Source organism: Carcharhinus amblyrhynchos, chromosome 1 (assembly GCF_965287045.1).
Source record: "Carcharhinus amblyrhynchos chromosome 1, sCarAmb.v2.hapA, whole genome shotgun sequence".
NCBI lineage: Eukaryota > Metazoa > Chordata > Chondrichthyes > Carcharhiniformes > Carcharhinidae > Carcharhinus > Carcharhinus amblyrhynchos.
The window spans coordinates 7,874,881-7,893,639 of NC_137324.1; the positions used below are offsets into that span (position 1 = coordinate 7,874,881).

At 43.6% G+C, this 18,759-nt stretch overlaps 1 protein-coding gene across 2 annotated transcripts in view; it reads right to left on the bottom strand.

Annotated features, from left to right (window-relative positions):
- LOC145344932 (exocyst complex component 6B) overlaps nt 1-18,759 on the bottom strand; it is a 595,965-nt gene that overhangs the window by 146,787 nt on the left and 430,419 nt on the right. For both annotated transcript variants that reach the window (XM_080192414.1, XM_080192326.1), the window contains exons 16-17: nt 17,254-17,365; nt 441-575 (exon numbers count right to left, since the gene is read on the bottom strand). In XM_080192414.1, coding sequence (XP_080048540.1) covers nt 441-575; nt 17,254-17,365 — 247 coding nt within the window. The remainder of the gene's footprint in view (nt 1-440; nt 576-17,253; nt 17,366-18,759) is intronic.

The following is an 18,759-nucleotide window of genomic DNA, read 5'->3' on the forward strand; positions in this document are numbered from 1 at the left end:
TTACTCTGTCAACAGGCATGGAATTCTTATGGGGAACGTGTATTAAAGTTATTAATGGGAGTAAGCGGAAACTAATTAGGGATTTATATTGAAGGGAAACAGCCAGATCCTGAGCACACAATGTAACCTGATGTTCCCATGTATCACTAAGAGAGCTGCCCTGTTGTGACTAAAGCTGGTGTTCCATGTGCCTGTTGATGTGGACCTTGGAAGATGCAATGACATTACTGGAAAAAAGATAATATTCCAGAAGAGGGGGTGGTTGACGTTTAATGTCATCCCTGGCTGTCGCTGTGGAAAATGCGAAGGGCTGTTTGAGCTGTTGGTATAGGTGCATCAAGAGGATAATTCCAGGGTTGTACAGACACAGTCCAACTAATTTGATTTTACAGGAGTTCTGCCTAAATGCTTGTGGCACACAGTGTACAGACATGCCTTACCTTGAAGGTGGCTGTTCCATACAGCTTGGTGGCATGAATGGTCTCAGGAGGTACATTGGTAATGTTTGTGATGAACTCTTCCAGAAACTTGCAGGATCGCTCCAGATGTGTTGTGTTAATGATAATCTGTACAAGCTGCAAAGGGAACGGGAGGAGTGAGCTGGTTAATGGACAATGCACCCTTCAGGTTTACCATCTGAAATCCTTCTCTATATGTGACCTTTAAATGAAAAATAGTAAATTACAGCATAGAAGGTGATTTCTTCAACCTACCGTAAGTGGAATCATAACTTGTTGCACAAGTTATGATCTGCAATGAACCACATTAGAATCATAAAGTTAAAGTTTATTTATTAGTGTAACCCTTGCACTAACACTGCAATGAAGTTACTGTGAAATTCCATGAGTTGCCACACTCTGGCGCCTGTTCGAGTCAATGCAACTAATCAGCATGTCTTTCAGACTGTGGAAGGAAACCGGAACACCTGGAGGAAACCCACGTAGACATGGGGAGAACGTGTAAAGTCCATACAGTCAGTGACCCAAGCCGGGAATCGAACCCAGGTCCATGGTGCTGTGAGGCAGCAGTGCTAATCATTGTGCCACCATGCCGCTCACAGAATCCTTTCAATGCAGAAGGAGGCCATTTGGCCCATCAAGCCGGTACCAACAACAAGCTCACCCAGGCCCTATCCCCATAACCTCACGTATTTACCCTGCTAATCCCTTTGACATTAAGGGGAAATTTAGCATGGCCAACCAACCTAACCTGCACAGCTTTGGTGCGTGGGAGGAAACTGCAGCATCCGCAGAAAACCAATGCAGACACGGGGAGAATGTGTAGGCTCCATACAGTCACACGAAGCCAGAAATGAACCTGGGATCCTGGCACAGTGAGGCACCAGTGCTAACCACTGTGCCACCACACTGCACTAAATGGTGGTGGAAGCAGATCTATAGTAACTTTCAAAAGAGAATTTGGTAAATACTTAAGGAGAAAATGTACAGTTATGGAAAAATAGCATGGGGATTGGGACTATTTGGCAAACTCTCATCCAAAGACACAGCAGGTATGATGGCTTGACTGTCATAATTCTGGGCAATGTAATTCCTCATACAGGATCTTTACTTGAGCAATTCACAACTAGTTCCCCCTGCCCTGCATTCTCCTCACACGCCTGTATCTTTCTCTGATTTCCTTTAAAAAAAGTAGTCCTGTTTCACCCCGTCCTGCAGCAAAATATTAGATGCTCCACCATCCTAACCTCTCTCATTACTTACCTAGTCACAAGATTAAATTCACGACACTCACTGACTTTCCAACAGGAGGAAATAGTCTTTCCCTATTCACTGACAAAATGCTGAACATTTAAAAAAGACTGAGTAAAACTTCACTTGGCTTCCTCTGTTCCCAAGAACTTAATGTTGTAGAGATGCCGGCGTTGAACCTTCCACATACCTGATGAAGGAACACCGTTTCTGAAAGCTTGTGAGATTACTATCAAATAAACTGGTTGGACTCTAACCTGGTGTTGTAAGACTTCTTACCAAAGAACTTAAGCCAGATTTTGATAGCCAAGGCAGAGGCTTCCCGACTCGCTTGAACTACCTTGGTAAAGAAGAGCCCCAATATACAAGATTCTTGCTCTGGCAGGGAAAGAGTTTGGGATGGAGATGGACAACCCTGGAAGCAGAACATGGGTGGCCACTGGGTTGGGGCGTGTGCTGAAGTAGATTGGTTAGACAGTCTTGGGTCCCTGGGCCTTCGCCTCACTTGTGTCATAAGATTTTAGACTTCTACTCTGAATCCCTCCTCGCTCCTTATACCTTCCACGCCAACTCAGCCCACCCAATACTCCCCATAACCATTCACACTCTCCATGCCAAATCAATGCCAACTCAAGCCCCTCCGCCATTCCCCATAACCCATCATACTCTCCATGCCGCTCAATGCCCATTCATGCCTCTTCCATGCCCATTCATCCAGTATGCGCTACTTACATAACCAATGACCCATGAAATAATGATGGCAAGTACAGAGAGAAGAAAAATCTATTCTCATTCACAAATTTTCTTTTGAAAAACACTGTTCTTACAACCCCATTAAAGTATCAATCAAAAAGACTACTGAAGTATCAAAACAGAGGCTTCTAACAATCCTCTTAATCTTGTTCACGTCCACATCGACACATTAACGAAACAGGTCTTAGAAAGAACATCTCCCTCTTCAGTCCTGTAGAAGGGTCATATAGTCTTGAAATGTTAACTCTGTTTCTCTCTCCACAGATACTGCCAGATCTGCTGAGTTTATCCAGCACATTTTGTTATTATAACCATTCAGAGTGGTCAATCAAGCAAATCCAACAATTCACTTCTGTTGTCGAAATAGAATGTTTTTATTGGACTGGGCTCACAGACAAAAAATACATCACAAATTGGCAGGGACAGTATGAGGTGACATGGGGGAGTGGCTAGGGGGCATGAGTTAGCACAAACAGGTCAAACCTTCTGAACTTGCCTTTCAGATGGTTCCTAAATCTAGATTATGATAGATGACTCCTCTGAGACCATGAACCACGAATCATGGAGAGGTTGGCCTGATTCCAGATTAGCTCAATTGGCTTTGTGATGCAGTGCAATGCAAACATCAGCACGGGTTCAACTTCTGTACCAGCTAAGGTTATTTATGAAGGTCCCACCTTCTCAACTTTGTCCCTCGCCTGAGGTGTGGTGACCCTCAGGTTAAATCACCACCAGTCAGCTCTCCTCCTCAAAGGGGAGAGCAGCCAAGGTCAACTGGAATTATGGCGACTTTACCTTTCCTTTTATGCCAACATCCTCTGAAGTCTCCCATCAATCTAGCATTGCCTTCTTGTTCACATATACTCTGCCCCTTGGCAATCATTTGTCCAAAGTTGGTCCACTTCCAAGTATATCACAACCAGTTCTACTTGATCGATGTCTACTTTTCATTCCTTTTCTGACACTGTTGTCAAACAGCTCATCAGAGATCCTGGTCTTGTAGAAGTTGCAACTGCCCCTTTAAATATTGCAAAAAAACTGAAGACATTCTTTTATCACTGACTAAACATTCCATCCTTCTCCCTGGCCATCAACTCCACAAGGTGACTCCACAAATACTTCCATCCTCAATGATGGAGGAACCCAGACATCAGTGGAAAAAATGGTGCTGAAGTAATTGCAACAATCTTCAACCAGAAGTAATCACTGGATGATCCACCTTAGTTTCCTCTGTAGATCCTCAGTGTAAGAAGTCTCACAACACCAGGTTCGAGTCCAACCAGTTTATTTGATAGTAATCCACAAGCTTTCAGAAACGGTGTCCCTTCATCAGGTGTGTGGAAGGTTCCTTCCCGGTATCGTGAGACTTCTTACTGTGTTTACCCCAGTCCAACGCCAGCATCTCTACATCATGGTCCCCAGTGTCACAGACGTCAGTCTTCAGCCAATTCAATTCACTTCACATGATATCAAGAAACAGCTGAAGGCACTAGAAACTGCAAAGACTATGGGTGCTGACAATTTTCCTGCAATAGTACCAAAGACATGTGCTCCAGAATCCGGCAGTAATCCTGAAGACATGTGCTCCAGAACATGCAGCGCCTCTAACCAAGCTGTACCATTATATCTGCAACACTAGCATCTATCTGGCAATATAGAAAATTGCCCAGGCATCTCCTGTACACAAGAAGCAGGACAACTCCAATCCGGCAAATTACTGCCCCATCAGTCTACTATCAATGATCAGTGAAGTGATAGAAAGGACATCAACAGTGCATCAAAGTGGCATTTGCTTAGCAACAATCTGCTCATTTAGCTCATTACAGCTTGGTTCAAATATAGTCAAAAGAGTTGACTTCCAGAAGGGAGACAAGAGTGGCTGCCCTTGATATCAAGGCCACATTTGACCAAATGCATCAAAGAGCTTCAGCAAAACTGGAGTCAATAGGTCAATGAATCAGAGGGAAATATCTCATATTCAAAATATATCATAGCTCACCCCTCCCAATATTTCTAATCTCCTCCATCTCAATTGACGTTAAGCTCACTGGTCCATAGTTCCTTGTTTTCTCTCTACCTCCCTTTTTGAATACGGGCTTACATTAGCTACCCTCCAATCTGTAGGAACTATTCCAGAGTCCAAAAGTTTTGGAAAATAACCAACAATGGATCTACTATTTCGAGGGCCAATTTTTCAAGTACTTAGGGATGAAGATTATCAGGACCTGGAGATATATCCATCTTCCATCCAATCAATTTCCCTAGAATCATTTCTCTCCTAATGCTGATTTCTTTCAGCTGCTCACTAAAACATGTTTCTCTCAGCACTTTTGGTACATTATTCATGTCTTTCTTTGTGAAGACTGAAGCAAAGTACAAATTTCTTTATTCCCCTTTATGATTTCTTCTGTTTCTAACTGTAAGGGGCCTACATTCGTTTTTGTCAATCTTCTTCTCTTTACATATCTATAGAAACTTTTACAGTCAGCTTTTATGATTCCTGCTAGCTTACTTTCATACTCTATTTTTCTCTTCTTAATCAATCCCTTGGTCTTCCTTTGCTGAATTTTAAACTGCTCCCAATCCTCAGCCTATAGTTTTTTCTTGCCAATTTGAATGCTTCTTCCTTGAATTGATACCATCTCTGATTTCCCTTGTAGGCCGTGGTTTGGCCACAATTCCCTTCCCACTCTTGTGTCAAAAGAAATAAACAACTTCTAGAGTTCACCTATTTGTTCTTTAAATGGCTGCTATTGCCTGTCCGCTGTCTTTCAGTAATGTTTCTCAGTCTATCATGCCCATTTCATGCCTCATACCATTATAGTTCCCTTTATTGAGATTCAGGACCCTGGTCTCAGAATCAACTACATCATCACCCACCTTGACAAAGAATGCTACCATATTATGGCCACTCATCCCCAAGGGTTCTCTCACAGCTAGGTTGCCTTTCTCATTGCACTACACCAAGTCCAAAATAGCGTGTTCCCTTGCTGGTTCCTCAACATATTGCTCCAGAAAACTATCCCGTATGCATTCCAGAAATTCCTTCTCTTTTGTACTGTGATTAATTTAGCTCTCCCAATCTATATGCAAATTAAAGTCATCCATAATCACAGATGTTCCTTTAACACATGCATTCCTGTCTAATAGAGTTATGGAGTCATAGAGATTTACAGCATGGAAACATGCCCTTTGGCCCAACTTGTCCATGCCATCCTTTTTCAAAAATCCTTAAAGTCCCAGTTGCCACATTTGGCCCATATCCCTCTTTATCCATCTTATCCATGTAACATGCTTTTCCCAACAGTACCACTACAGGTTGGTGGTCTGTATATCACCCCCACCAATATTTTTTGCCCCTTGTTATTTCTTAGCTCGACCCATACAGATTCCACTTCATCTATGCTAATATCTTTCTTCAATATCACATCGATATCATCTTTAATCAACAATGCAATCCACCACCTTTTCCTTTCCATCTGTCCTTCCTAAACACTGAATAGCCTCAATGTTTAATTCCCATCCTTGCTCACCTTGGAGCCATGTCTCTGTAATGCGAACTATATCGTACCCCTTTACATCTATCTGTGCAACTAATTCATCCATTTTGTTTCAAATGTTCCAAGTATTCAGTTATAAAACATTAAGTTGTTTATTGTCCCACTGATTTACCTTCTTTGGAACAGAGCCTATGTTATGAACCGCCTGCAAAAAATGGTGAGGTTTTTTTTTAACAGTGCAAATTGCAATTTGCATACAAGGTTGTAAATATGTTGGAAGCAATTCAGAGAAGGTTGACAAAACTAATACCTGGAATGGGTGGATTGTCTTATGTGGAAAGGTTGGACAAGCTAGACTTGTATCTGCTGAGGTTTAGAAAAATAAGAAGTGACTTGAGTAAAGGAAGGCAGTGAAATAGTAGTATTGTCATTGGACTTGTAATCCAGAGACTCAGGACAAAATCCAGGCATCAGGGTTCAAGTCCCACCACTGCAGATGGTGAAATTTGAGTTTAATACAAATCTGGAATTAAAAGTCTAATGATGACCATGAAACCATTGTTGTTTGTCATAAGAACCTGTCTGGTTCACTGATGCCCTTTAGGGAAGGAAATCCACTGTCCTTACTTGGTCTGGCCGGCATGTGACTCAAGATCCACGGCAATGTGGTTGTTTCCCAAATGCCCATGAATGGAGGGCCGTTAGAGATGGGCAATAAATGTTGATCCAGCCAGCAATGCATTGTCCCATAGAATGGATAAAGAAAAAATAAGATCCTGAGGGGACTTAACAGGGTAGATATGGAAAAGTTGTTTCCTTGCAGGAGAATCTAGAACGGGGGTCACTGTTTAAAAATAAGGGGTTGCTCCTTGAAGAGATGAAGAGAAATGTTTTCTCTCAGAAGGTGGTGAGTCTTTGGAACTCTCTTCCTCAAAAGACAGTAGAAGCAGAGTCTTTGAATATTTTTAAGTCAGAGCGAGATAGATTCTTGATAAACAAGGGGTAAAAGGTTATTGGGTGAGCATGTGGAGTTGAGGTTAAAAGCAAACCAGTCATGATCTTACTGAATGGTAAAGCAGGCTCCAGGGACCGAGTTACCTACTCCTAATTCATACGTTTGTAATTGTAATAATTTGTAATAATTATACCTACAAATTATAAATGCAAAGTGTTGTTACTCCCATATGGAAACATCTAATAATTGACACTGTGCTCTAATTGGTGCCTGACCACTGTTTTGTAGCGCAAGGAAAACATTATGCTGATGTAGCCCTTTAGAGGATCTCATGGCATCCCAAAAGGGTTAACAGCCAATTAATACTTCAGTGTAGTCACGGAATCCTTACAGTGCAGAAGGAGGCCATTTGGCCCATCAAGTGTTCTCCAACCACGATTCCATCCAGGCCATATTCCCATAACGCCACATATTTACATTACTAATCATCCTGACACTAAGTGGCAATTTAGCATGGCCAATCAACCTAACCAGCACAGCTTTGGAGTGTGGGAGGAAACCAGAGCATCCAGAGGAAACCCACACAGACACAGGGAAAACGCACAGACAGTGACCCAAGCCGGGACCCTTGGTGCTGTGAGGCAGCAGTACCAGCGTGATGCCCCAATCAATGCTGTCATTTAGTGAAATTCAGCAGCCAAGTTGTATGCAGCAGGTTCCTACAAACAGCAAGGAGTAAAAGGATGAACCAACAGCCTTGCTGGTACTCAGAAAGGAATAAATACTGACCAGCGTACCAGCTCTTCTTCAAAATAGTACTGTCTAAACTTCGACAAAGCTCTGAGAGGGCATACTAGACCTTCTCTGACACTGCAGCACTCCCTCAGTATTTCTCTAATCTCGTGTTGCCAGAGATAGAACATAGAACATAGAACATTACAGCGCAGAACAGGCCCTTCGGCCCACGATGTTGCGCCGACCAGTTACAAAAACAATGACCCACTAGCCTATACCAATCCCTTTTCGTCATGTGCATAAGTGGTGGAGGAGGCCACAAGCATCTGGCTTGGAAGCTAAATTACTGCCATTGAGACATAGTACAGATTTATCATTTCTCACCTACCACGCATTTGAGTCACCTGACCCAAACCTCTTCCTGTGGCCCAGTGACAGGTTTTGTTGGATGAATTTATGTGAAGTGCATTGGGATGTTTTTATTCAGTTAAAGGTACAATACAAATGCAAGTTCTTGCTGTAAGATGAAACTGCGGCCTGACTTCCCTTCAGGCCCATAAATTCCTTATTTTGGGATCCGAATCCTTCAAGTCAACAAACTAATTTACCTGGATCGACTTTGAATGTCACCAACCTCTGTCCCCAAAATGCCTCCTTTTCTCTAAAGGAAATAAAGCGAACTTCCTTGACCTTTCCCCTCACGAACATCTGTTGCTCCTTTTTTGCCAACTTCTAGGAGCATAATCCTCTCCCCATGACCTGGTGACCAGAATTAATTCAACCCACTGGGATTATCTGACCAGCAATTAATTCAACAACACCATTAGCTTCTTAGATTTGTATTAGATTTTGCTGCCAATGCGCTGCAGTTGTGATGAAGTCATAAAATGTCAGCAAAATGCACCTTTTCTCCTTCCAGCTGCAAAGTAGGCAGAGCAGTGACTGAAAGGGCTGCTGTGTCACAAGCACACAGGACACACTCTCGGTGTTCATGCCTGAGATATCACTGTCAGCAATGTACTGGGCAGCTGCCTGCATTATGCTGCTGCAAACCAAACCATCACAGTTGAGAGAAAAAAAATTGTTTCAAAGTCCAATCTTTTAGAAGTCTGAAAAACAGTGAAAAAACGCAACACACATCCACCTGCCCCCGTCCCTTCTCCTTTGACACTTGCTCCACTTCTCCCAGCTTCCTTTGCCATTTCACTCCCCAATTTCCTCTGTCCCTCCCCCACCCACTCCCTGTGAGGTTTCCCCATGCTTTTTCCACTCCCTTTGCCGCTATTCTCTGCTCTTTCCATTTTTTAAAATTCATTTGTGAGACATGGGTGTCACTGGCTGGCCAGCATTTATTGCCCACTCCTAATTGCCCAAGGCCAGCTGACAGTCAATCATATTGTTGTGGGTATGTAGGCCAGACCGGCAAGGACAGCAGATTTCCCTCCCTAAAGGACACTAGTGAACAAGGTGGGTTTTTCCAACAACGGTTTCATGGTCATCAGTAGATTCTTAATTCCAGATTTTTTTTATTCAATTCAAATTCCACACCTATCAGTGGCAGGATTTGAACCCAAGTCCCCAGAACATTCGCTGAGTTTCTGGATTAATCTCGCCAAGGCAGGTGGTAGAATTTGAATTCAATAAAAAATTGTCAGTTGTTGGAAAAACCCGTCTGGGTTCCTATCCCAAATTCCTCATACTCCCACCCTCCGTTGCTTTTCCGATACAATGGTGTTGTAATGTGTGGTGAAGTCATTTCTGGCACACACAGAAGCGTACTCAGAAATAAGGGTGACACCAGTGCTCGATGTGTGTACATGCACATACCTTGAGCATGTGCTGACCATGCATTGGCAGCAGTTGCCGGAATTACAATGGACTGAGAGATCTTTCCTTTCCAAAGAGCTCGAATAGTGAGTTTCTCACTTGTTCAGTACTGATGGAGGGTTTCCCTTTTTATGAAACAGATAATGATGCAGGGGTAACTAAGATGTGGGGATGTCAACGTTAGATTGGGATGGGCACAGTGAGAAGTCTCACAGCACCAGGTTAAAGTCCAGCAGGTTTATTTGGTAGCACGAGCTTTCGGAGCGCTGCTCACTCATCAGGTGAGTACTGACCCGATGAAGGGGCAGGTCTCCAAAAGCTCGCACTACCAAATAAACCTGTTGGACTTTAACCTGGTGCTGTGAGACTACTTACAGGGGTAAGTAATGAAAAGATTTTCCTCGCTTCCCGCAGGACTAGCGATGGTGTAATTGGGTGTTGATTAAGCGATTCCATACAAAAGGGAGTGCTAATGGCCTGATCCTACTCTTTGAAAGGAATCACTGGCCTCTTCAACTGAACAGGTTTAGCACACCTGAGAGGCTCAATCAGAGAGTGTGAGACACCCAGCTGAACATGTACAGATAAGGAAAGTATGGGAGCTCGTAAAAAAATTCTCCAACTTCAGCACAACTACTTTATTCACAGATCAAAGAACGGCGTGATCACCCGCCCCTACCCAAAGCATGTACACTCCATCACTGGTGAAGATGTTGTACGTATCTTCAATCAGAATATGGAAGATAACCAAGGCTGCAGCTGGGTTGTCGATGGTCCACGTTTACAATGTATTTCATTACCTAACCAATGATTGAATGGTAGAAAGAGAATAAAGGGAAAATGAGTACTTTGTAAGACAGCTTGGAGGATTTTCTCTCTAGTGATAAAACAGTGAGCCAGCCTTGTCAACACATTGCCAATTTTGAATGCTGAAGTTTCAGAAACCCTAGGAATTGAATCCTTTAGTTTCAGCAGGTTGCAATCTGCTGAGGAGTCTCCCTTTTTATCTATTAGATGATAAAAGGTATGGATAAAGTAAACATGGAGCGGATGCTTTCTCTTGTGGGGCATTCTAGGCCGAGAGATCATGGTCTTAGGAGAAAGGGTAGCAAATTTAAAACAGAGTTGAGGAGAAACTATTTCTCCCGAAGGAATTTGCTATCGTAAAATTTGATAGGAATTTGATACCGGAGATGAGGGGATTGAACTATGAAGTGAGGCTGAATAGACTGGGTTTGTACTCGTTGGAGTTTAGAAGGATGAGGGGGGATCTTATTGAGATGTATAAGATAATGAAGGGGATGGATAGGGTAGAGGTAAAGAGATTCTTCCCACTCAGAAAGGACAGCAAGACTAGAGGGCACAGCCTCAAGATAAGGGGGGGGGGCAGTTTAGAATGGAGTTGAGGAGGAACTTCTTCACTCAAAGGGTGGTGAATCTCTGGAATTCTCTGCCCATTGATGTGGTGGAGGCTGCCTCGCTAAATATATTTAAGACACGGGTAGATAGGTTTTTGGTAGGCAAGGGGATTAAGGGTTATGGGGAGAAAGCGGGAAAGTGGAACTGAGCCACTTCAGATCAGCCATGATCTTACTGAATGGCGGGGCAGGCTTGAGGGGCTAGATGGCCTACTCCTGCTCCTATTTCTTATGTTCTTATATCCCAAAGTGTGGTGGATGTTGGGACAGTGCATAAATTTAAGGAGTCAGACAGATTTTTAATTGGTAATGGGTTGAAGGGTTATGGGGAGAAGACAGGAAAGTGGGGATAAGGAACATATCAGCCATGGTTGAATGACAGAGCAGGCTCAATGGGTTGAATGGCCTAACTCTGCTCCTATATCTCATGAACTTTCAACTGAGTTTTCTTTCTGAGTGAAGATCTCTGCACAACCTGTCCGTCAAGCTTCCCCAATTTGAACCATTCCATCACTCAGAGCCCTGCCTCCAGCTGCCTGGGTCTAAGCTCTGCAATTCCCTCTCTAAACCTCGCCAGCTCTCTTTGCTCCTTTAGTATGCTCCTTGAAACTACTGCTTGACCAAACCTTAGGGTACCCATCATTAATTTTGCCTACTAGACCACTGTGAAGCTCCTTGGGTGGTCTTCTCTTAGATATGATTCCACAATTGGACACCATTTGCTAATCAATCCTGAGTGCACCAAGAATTACACCGACAACCAATTGGTGTGGCTTACTTACACGTGGTAAAAGCTAAATGTATCAAAATACAGGGCCCTGTCCTTTTCAGCAGAAAGTACATTACATATAACATTATACATAAACAATGCACATTTTTCAACTAAACCATCTGGTCCATTCACCAGGGCAATGCCTTGACCAGTCAGAATCAACTTAGCTTATTTTAATCTAAACAAAGCTTGGCAGTTAACTGTCAGTCATCAGTGAACTGGTGCACTGGGAGTTGGTTAGCTCAGTTGGCTGGATGGCTGGTTTGTAATGCAAAGTGACAGCAACAGCGTGGGTTCAATTCCCGTATCAACTGAGGTTATTCATGAAGGTTCCACTTTCTCAACCTTCTCCCTCACCTCAGGTGTGGTGATACTCAGATTAAATCACCACCAGTCAGCTGCCTCCCGTGCCCCCCATTCCCCCACCCCCAACCCCCAAAGGGCAGAGCAGCCTGTGGTCATCTTGCATTCTCCATGGCAACAGCTCTACCAATCAGAGTCCACCTGCTAACCAATCAGCACTATCTTCTCATGAAGTATAGTTTAAGTTTATTTATTAGTGTCACAAGTAGGCTTACATTAACACTGCAATGAAGTTACTGTGAAAATCCCCCAGTCGCCACACTCCGGCGCCTGTTCGGGTATCCTGAGGGAGAATTTAGCATGGCCAATGCACCTAACCAGCACGTCTTTCGGACTGCGGGAGGAAACTGGAGCACCCGGAGGAAACCCATGCACACAAGGGGAGAACGTGCAGACTCCGCACAGACAGTAATCCAAGCGGGAATTGAACCTGGGTCCCTGATGCTGTGAGGCAACAGTGCTAATCACCGTGCCACTGAGGTTATTGATGTTGTTCCCTTTACATTTGGTATTTTTGCAAATTGTCCTGAAAGCTTTGGCATCATGTGTCCTCCTTCAGCAATACTCGAGGTTTTGTATGTTAAAGATACTGTATAAGTGTAAGTAATTGTTGTTTGGTTTGGGTGGTGAGGAGGGGAAGAGGGTTAAATACTAAAGAAGAGTGAGCAGAATCTTGCTTCTCAATTCTAGGGACTGGCAGTCTAATAGTCACTGAAACTGGTCATCTCCAGCTTTATTGCATCTTAGTTCTTTGGACTGAGTGACAGGGAGAGCGTTCCATTGAGGAAGTGTGCATGCTGTCCATATTAGGCAATTAGCCATAGCGCACAAAGGAATCCTTCCATGAGAGAAAGGCAATTGGTTACACATACCTTGAGGGACACCAACCTATAAGCATCGGACAAGGTGAGGAGGTAGGTTTCTATCAACTAGCACAGATGGGATGGGGATTGAACACATGACATTGAGTGTTATTCTGCCATCCAGCTAACCGCTCCCCGGTCCATGTGAAGCATACAGGATCTCTGGGTCGAATTTATAACCAGATTGGTTTGGAAATGGAAATATAGTCATATGTGAAACATCTAGCTTAACAAGAGGACATTCATGACAGAAGCCATCACAACATATGAAATTTCTCTGGTTAAAAAATGTTGGGGGGGGGGGGGCAGGGGGGGAGAAACTAATTAAACAAAAACAAATTAAATGAGCTTTAATCTGGAATTTATTTGTATAAATAAATTTGTATTGCATTGTTTGGATTTCCAAACAATGCAATAAATTCATTTGAAGCCACAATTAACAGAAAAGAAATGACAACAATGTCATGAAAATATTTACTGGGTGACATGTGGCACAATGAAACTCTAATTTTGGCACTGTTCCAGAAGTTCATGCCGAATTCAATTATTGTCAGATCTTCAGCTTGGGAGGACTTGCACATTGCTGGGGCTGGGAAGCTCTACATCCAAACTGTACTGACTCACCGGTAGCTCCAGAGCTTGCAATCCAGGCAGTCACTCCACTGCAGTACAGATGGAGTGCTGCACTATCAGATGTGCCAATTTACCAACAAACATACAAATTAAGAGTTGAAGTAGGCCATTCAGCCCTTTGAGCCTCCTTCGCCATTTGATAAGATCACGCTTTGTGGCCTCAACTCTACTTTCCAGTCTACCCACTACACCCTTTGATGTGGCAGTACGGTGGCAAACAAAACAAAGAACAACACAGCACAGGAACAGGCCCTTCGGCTTGCCAAGCCTACGCCGCTCTTACCTACCTCTGACTTAAAAATATTCAATGACCCCGCCTTCACCACTCTCTGGGAAACAATGTTCCAGAGATTCATGAACCTCAAAAACAAATTCTCATCTCCGGCTTACCTTTTTAAACAGTAACGACTAGTTCTATTCACTTCACAAAAGGAAACATTCCCTCAGCATCTACCGGTCATGTCCCCTCAGGATCTGACATGTTTCAATAAGAAAATGTTTTATTCTTCTCAGGACGTCCCCCAGGTATTTGCTGAGTAAATCTTCTCTGAACAGCTTCTCACAGATTTGAATTATTTCTGAAATAAGGAGACCAAAACTGTACACAGTACTCTAAATGTGGTCTCATCAATGCCCTGAACAACTGCAGCAAAACGTCCCTAAGTTTATATTCCATTCCCCTTTCTATAAACAACAACATTCCATTTGCCTTCCCAATCACTTGCTGCAGCTGCACTCTAATGTTCTATGATACACGTACCAGGACACCCAGATTCCTCCGTACCTCAGAATTCTGTGATCTCGTTCCATTTTAATAACATACTGCTTCTCAATCTTCCTGCCAAAGTGGACAAGTTCATATCTGCCCATATTATATTCTGCTTATACATCCAAACTGTGCTGTATCAGCCTTGGAAGTGTTTGATGGGGACAGTGTAGAGGGAGCTTTACTCTGTCTCTAACCTGTGCTGTACCTGTCCTGGGAGTGTTTGATGGGGACAGTGTAGAGGGAGCTTTACTCTGTATCTAACCCCGTGCTGTACCTGCCTTGGGAGTGTTTGATGGGGACAGTGTAGAGAGAACTTTGCTCTGTCTCTAACCTGTGCTGTACCTGTCCTGGGAGTGTTTGATGGGGGGACAGTGTAGTGGGAGCTTTACCCTGTATTTAACCCCGTGTTGTACCTGTCCTGGGAGTGTTTGATGGTAACAAGTCTCACAACACCAGGTTAAAGTCCAACAGGTTTGTTTGAACAAAGAACAATACAGCACAGGAACAGGCCCTTGGGCCCTCCAAGCCTGTGCCGCTCATGCGCCCAACTAGACCATTCGTCTGTATCCCTCTATTCCCAGTCTGTTCAGGTGGCTATCTAGAAAAGTCTTAAACAATTCCAGCATGTCCACATCAACCACCTTGCTCGGCAGTGCATTCCAGGCCCCCACCACCCTCTGTGTAAAGTACGTTCCCCTGACATCTGTGTGAACCTTGCCCCCTTCACCTTGAATTTGTGAGCCCTTGTGTTCGTCACCTCCGACCTGGGAGAAAGCCTCCCACTGTTCACCCTATCTATCCCCTTCATAATTTTATACACCTCTACTAGGTCACCCCTCATCCTCCGTCTTTCCAAGGAGAACAACCCTGAGGAGATTTATCCAATCTCTCCTCATAGCTAAGACCCTCCATACCAGGCAACATTCTGGTAAACATTTTCTGTACTGTCTCCAAAGCCTCCACGTCCTTCTGGTAGTGTGGCGACCAGAACCGGATGCAGAATTCCAAATGTGGCCTAACCAACGTTTTATATAGTTGCAACATCATATGCCAACTTTTATACTCTATGCCCCGTCCAATAAAGGCAAGCATACCATATGCCTTCTTCACCACCCTCTCCGCCTGTGCTGCCACCTTTAAGGATCTGTGGACTTGCACACCCAGGTCCCTCTGTGTGTCTATACCCCTGATGGTTATTGTATAGCTCCCACCTATAGTTCAGAACTCCCACTCACCTGACGAAGGAGCAGCGCTCCAAAAGCTAGTGGATTTTGCTACCAAATAAACCTGTTGGACTTTAACCTGGTGTTGTGAGACTTCTTACTGTGTTTATCCCAGTCCAATGCCGGCATCTCCACATAGTTTTTGATGGGGACAGCGTAGAGCGAGCTTTACTCTGTATCTAACCCCGTGCTGTACCTGTCCTGGGAGTGTTTGATGGAGACAGTGTAGAGGGAGTTTTGCACTGTATCTAACCCTGTGCTGCACCTGTACTGGAAGTTTTTAATGGGGGCAGTGTGGAGGGAGCTTTACTCTGTATCGAACCCTGTGCTGTATCTGTTCTGCGAGCGTTTGATAGGGTCAGTTTAGAGAGAGCTTAACTCTATATCTATTCCCATGCTGTATCTGTCCTGGGAGTGTTTGATGGGAACAGTGTAGAAGGAGCTTTAGTCTTCATCTAACCCCATGTTGTACCTGTCCTGGGAGTGTTTGATGGGACAGTGTAGAGGGAGCTTTACTCTGTATCTAACCCTGTGCTCTAATTGCCCAAGGAGGTTTCTATCTGTCCTGGGAATATGACAGGACAATATAAAGCATTGTTTACGCTGTTTCTAACCTGTACTATAACCACCCTGAGGGTGTTTGATGGGACAATATAGAGCGAGCTTTACTCTTTATCCCAAGCTATTACTGCCCTGAAGGGCTAGCAGAGTGGTTTGGCGAGGATGGCTAATGGCGTAGATAGAATGGAGAGGTGATGCTGAAATGTATTAATTTCTCCAACAGCATCAAGAAAACACACCTTTCCCAACAATAAAATTGCACCAAAATATATCAATTTCAAGAGATATCCATTGTGTTCAAAAAGGAATGAAACAGGATTGTGTACGAGCTAAATGAAGAATGGTGGAAAAAGGCTTGGGTCATAAGCACTGACACGGAGCTAAAATAAAAACAAATTACTGTGGATGCTGGAATCTGAAGCCAAAAGAGAACCCTGCCTAACTCCCCTCACATCTTCATCTATTACAGTTTACCCTCTGATTCCAGCTTCTCGTGCGTTTGGCCATTCACACCTTCTATTCTGTCTATAGACTGCCATTAGCAGCCTTTCCCCCTGGTTTCTGTGGCTATGACTCACCTTTCATCCCCTCACCCTGCAGTATAAATATCTCCCACTTTCTATGCCTTTTCACTTTGACAAAGGGTTATCTGGACTCCAAACATCAGCTTTTTTCTCTCCCTACAGATACTGACATGGAGCAGTTGGCACAAAGGGCAAGTTTCTGTGCTATAATCAAACTGAATTTGCACCTACCTGTTAAACAGGAAGGGTGGGCACAGTAGCACAGTGGTTAGCACTGCTGCTTCACAGCTCCAGAGTCCTGGGTTCGAATCCCGGCTCAGGTCACTGTCTGTGTGGAGTTTGCACATTCTCCTTGTGTCTGCGTGGGTTTCCTCCAGGTACTCCGGTTTCCTCCCACAGTCCAAAGATGTCTGGGTTAGGTTGATTGGCCACGCTAAGAAATTGCCCCTTAGTGTCCAGGAATGTGTAGGTTAGAGGGATTAGTGGGTATAATATGTAGGGACATGGGGGTAGGGCCTGGGTGGGATTGTGTTTGGTGCAGACTCGATGGGCCAAAGGGCCTCTTTCTGCACTGTAGGGTTCTAGGATTCTATGTTCTATGATTCTAAGAAGATACACAAAGACTAGAAGAATTCTGGGGTGACTCACCTCAGTGAGTCCAACATGCTGCTTCTTGATAACATTCTGTAAACAATTGCTCAGCGTCCTGGTCAGCAGGAGATTGGTGGATTTCCGAATCATGTCATCTACCTCAGTCGAGCTGCGAAAAAAGTAATGTTTTTTTATTTGAAATCATCTCAGCATTATCTGTAAACCATATGCAGACTTTATAAGACTGGAGCTCATGGCAATGAGGTTAACGTGAACAGATTCCACTTCAGTCACGCTGTATTAGAATCAAGTATTCTCAGAGTGGGGAGCGCACTGACTGACTTCCTCCACAATGTGCCAATCCCATTCCTGCAAACAATGCCTGCTGCTGTGTTCACTATGGCTCAGTGGGGAGCAATCTCACCTTGATGGTTAGAGTTCAAGTTTCATTCCGGAGACTTGAACACAAAAGTCTGGTTGACTCTCCTAACATTGTACAAAAAGGGAGCCACTCTTCAGAGATGCCATCTTTTACCCAAGATGTTGACCAATGGACTCATCTTCCCTCTTAAGTGGACAGAAAAGATCCCACAGTGTCTTCAAAGGGAGGCAGAAGCATTTTCCCTTATGTCCGAGCCAATATCTAACCTTTAAACAACATTAAAAAAACATACTTGGTCCTTGTTGTTTGTGGGAGATTGCTCTGCACTGACTTGCTTGCCATACTTCTAATGTTACAACAATTAATACACTTCAAAAGTGCTTCATGGAAGCTGAAGAAAGGCTTTGGAACAACCTGGGGTGTGAAAAGCACCGTACAAATCTGGCATTACATTTTTCTATTTCCCACAGCATTCACCATGTGTCCATTGAAGGAAACATTTGCAGTCGGAGGACATTGGATAAGAGTGATCATTGTGTCATAAGGTTTAGATTAGTAACAGAGAAGTGCAAAGAGGAGTAGAGCTTCTAAACTGGAAAATGGCAAACCTCAATGGGATGAGAAGGGATCCAGCCTGGGTAAAACTGAATCAAAGGTTAACAAGAAAAACTGTGTTGGAACAATTACTGATCGTTAAAGAAGGACAGGTCTCAGATTCAGGCTAACTCCATTCCAACAGCAGGAGACCAAAACCAGCACCCCTTGGATGAGGGAGGGGATAAAGAACATGATAAATCACTAAAAACAGATGGTGTATTTTATTTGATATTATTGCATGTGTTGGAATATTGTGAAAAGTATTGTTTCTTCTGCCCTATCCAGTCAAAACATACCATTCATAGAGTACATAGAGGAAAAGGAAAGGACAGAGTGCAGAATGTAGTGTTACAGTCATAGCTTGGGTGTACAGAAAGATCAACTTAATCTAAGGTAAGTCCATTCAGCAGTCTGATGACAGCAGGGAAGAAGCTGTTCTTGAGTTGGTTGGTATGTATCTTTTTCCCGATGGAAGATAAATTAAAAAAAAAAATTTTTAAATGAAAAGGGTGGAACAGAGTATATCCAGGATGCATGGGGATTGAGTGAAGTGAATGACTTGGATATTGAAGTACAAAATAAAA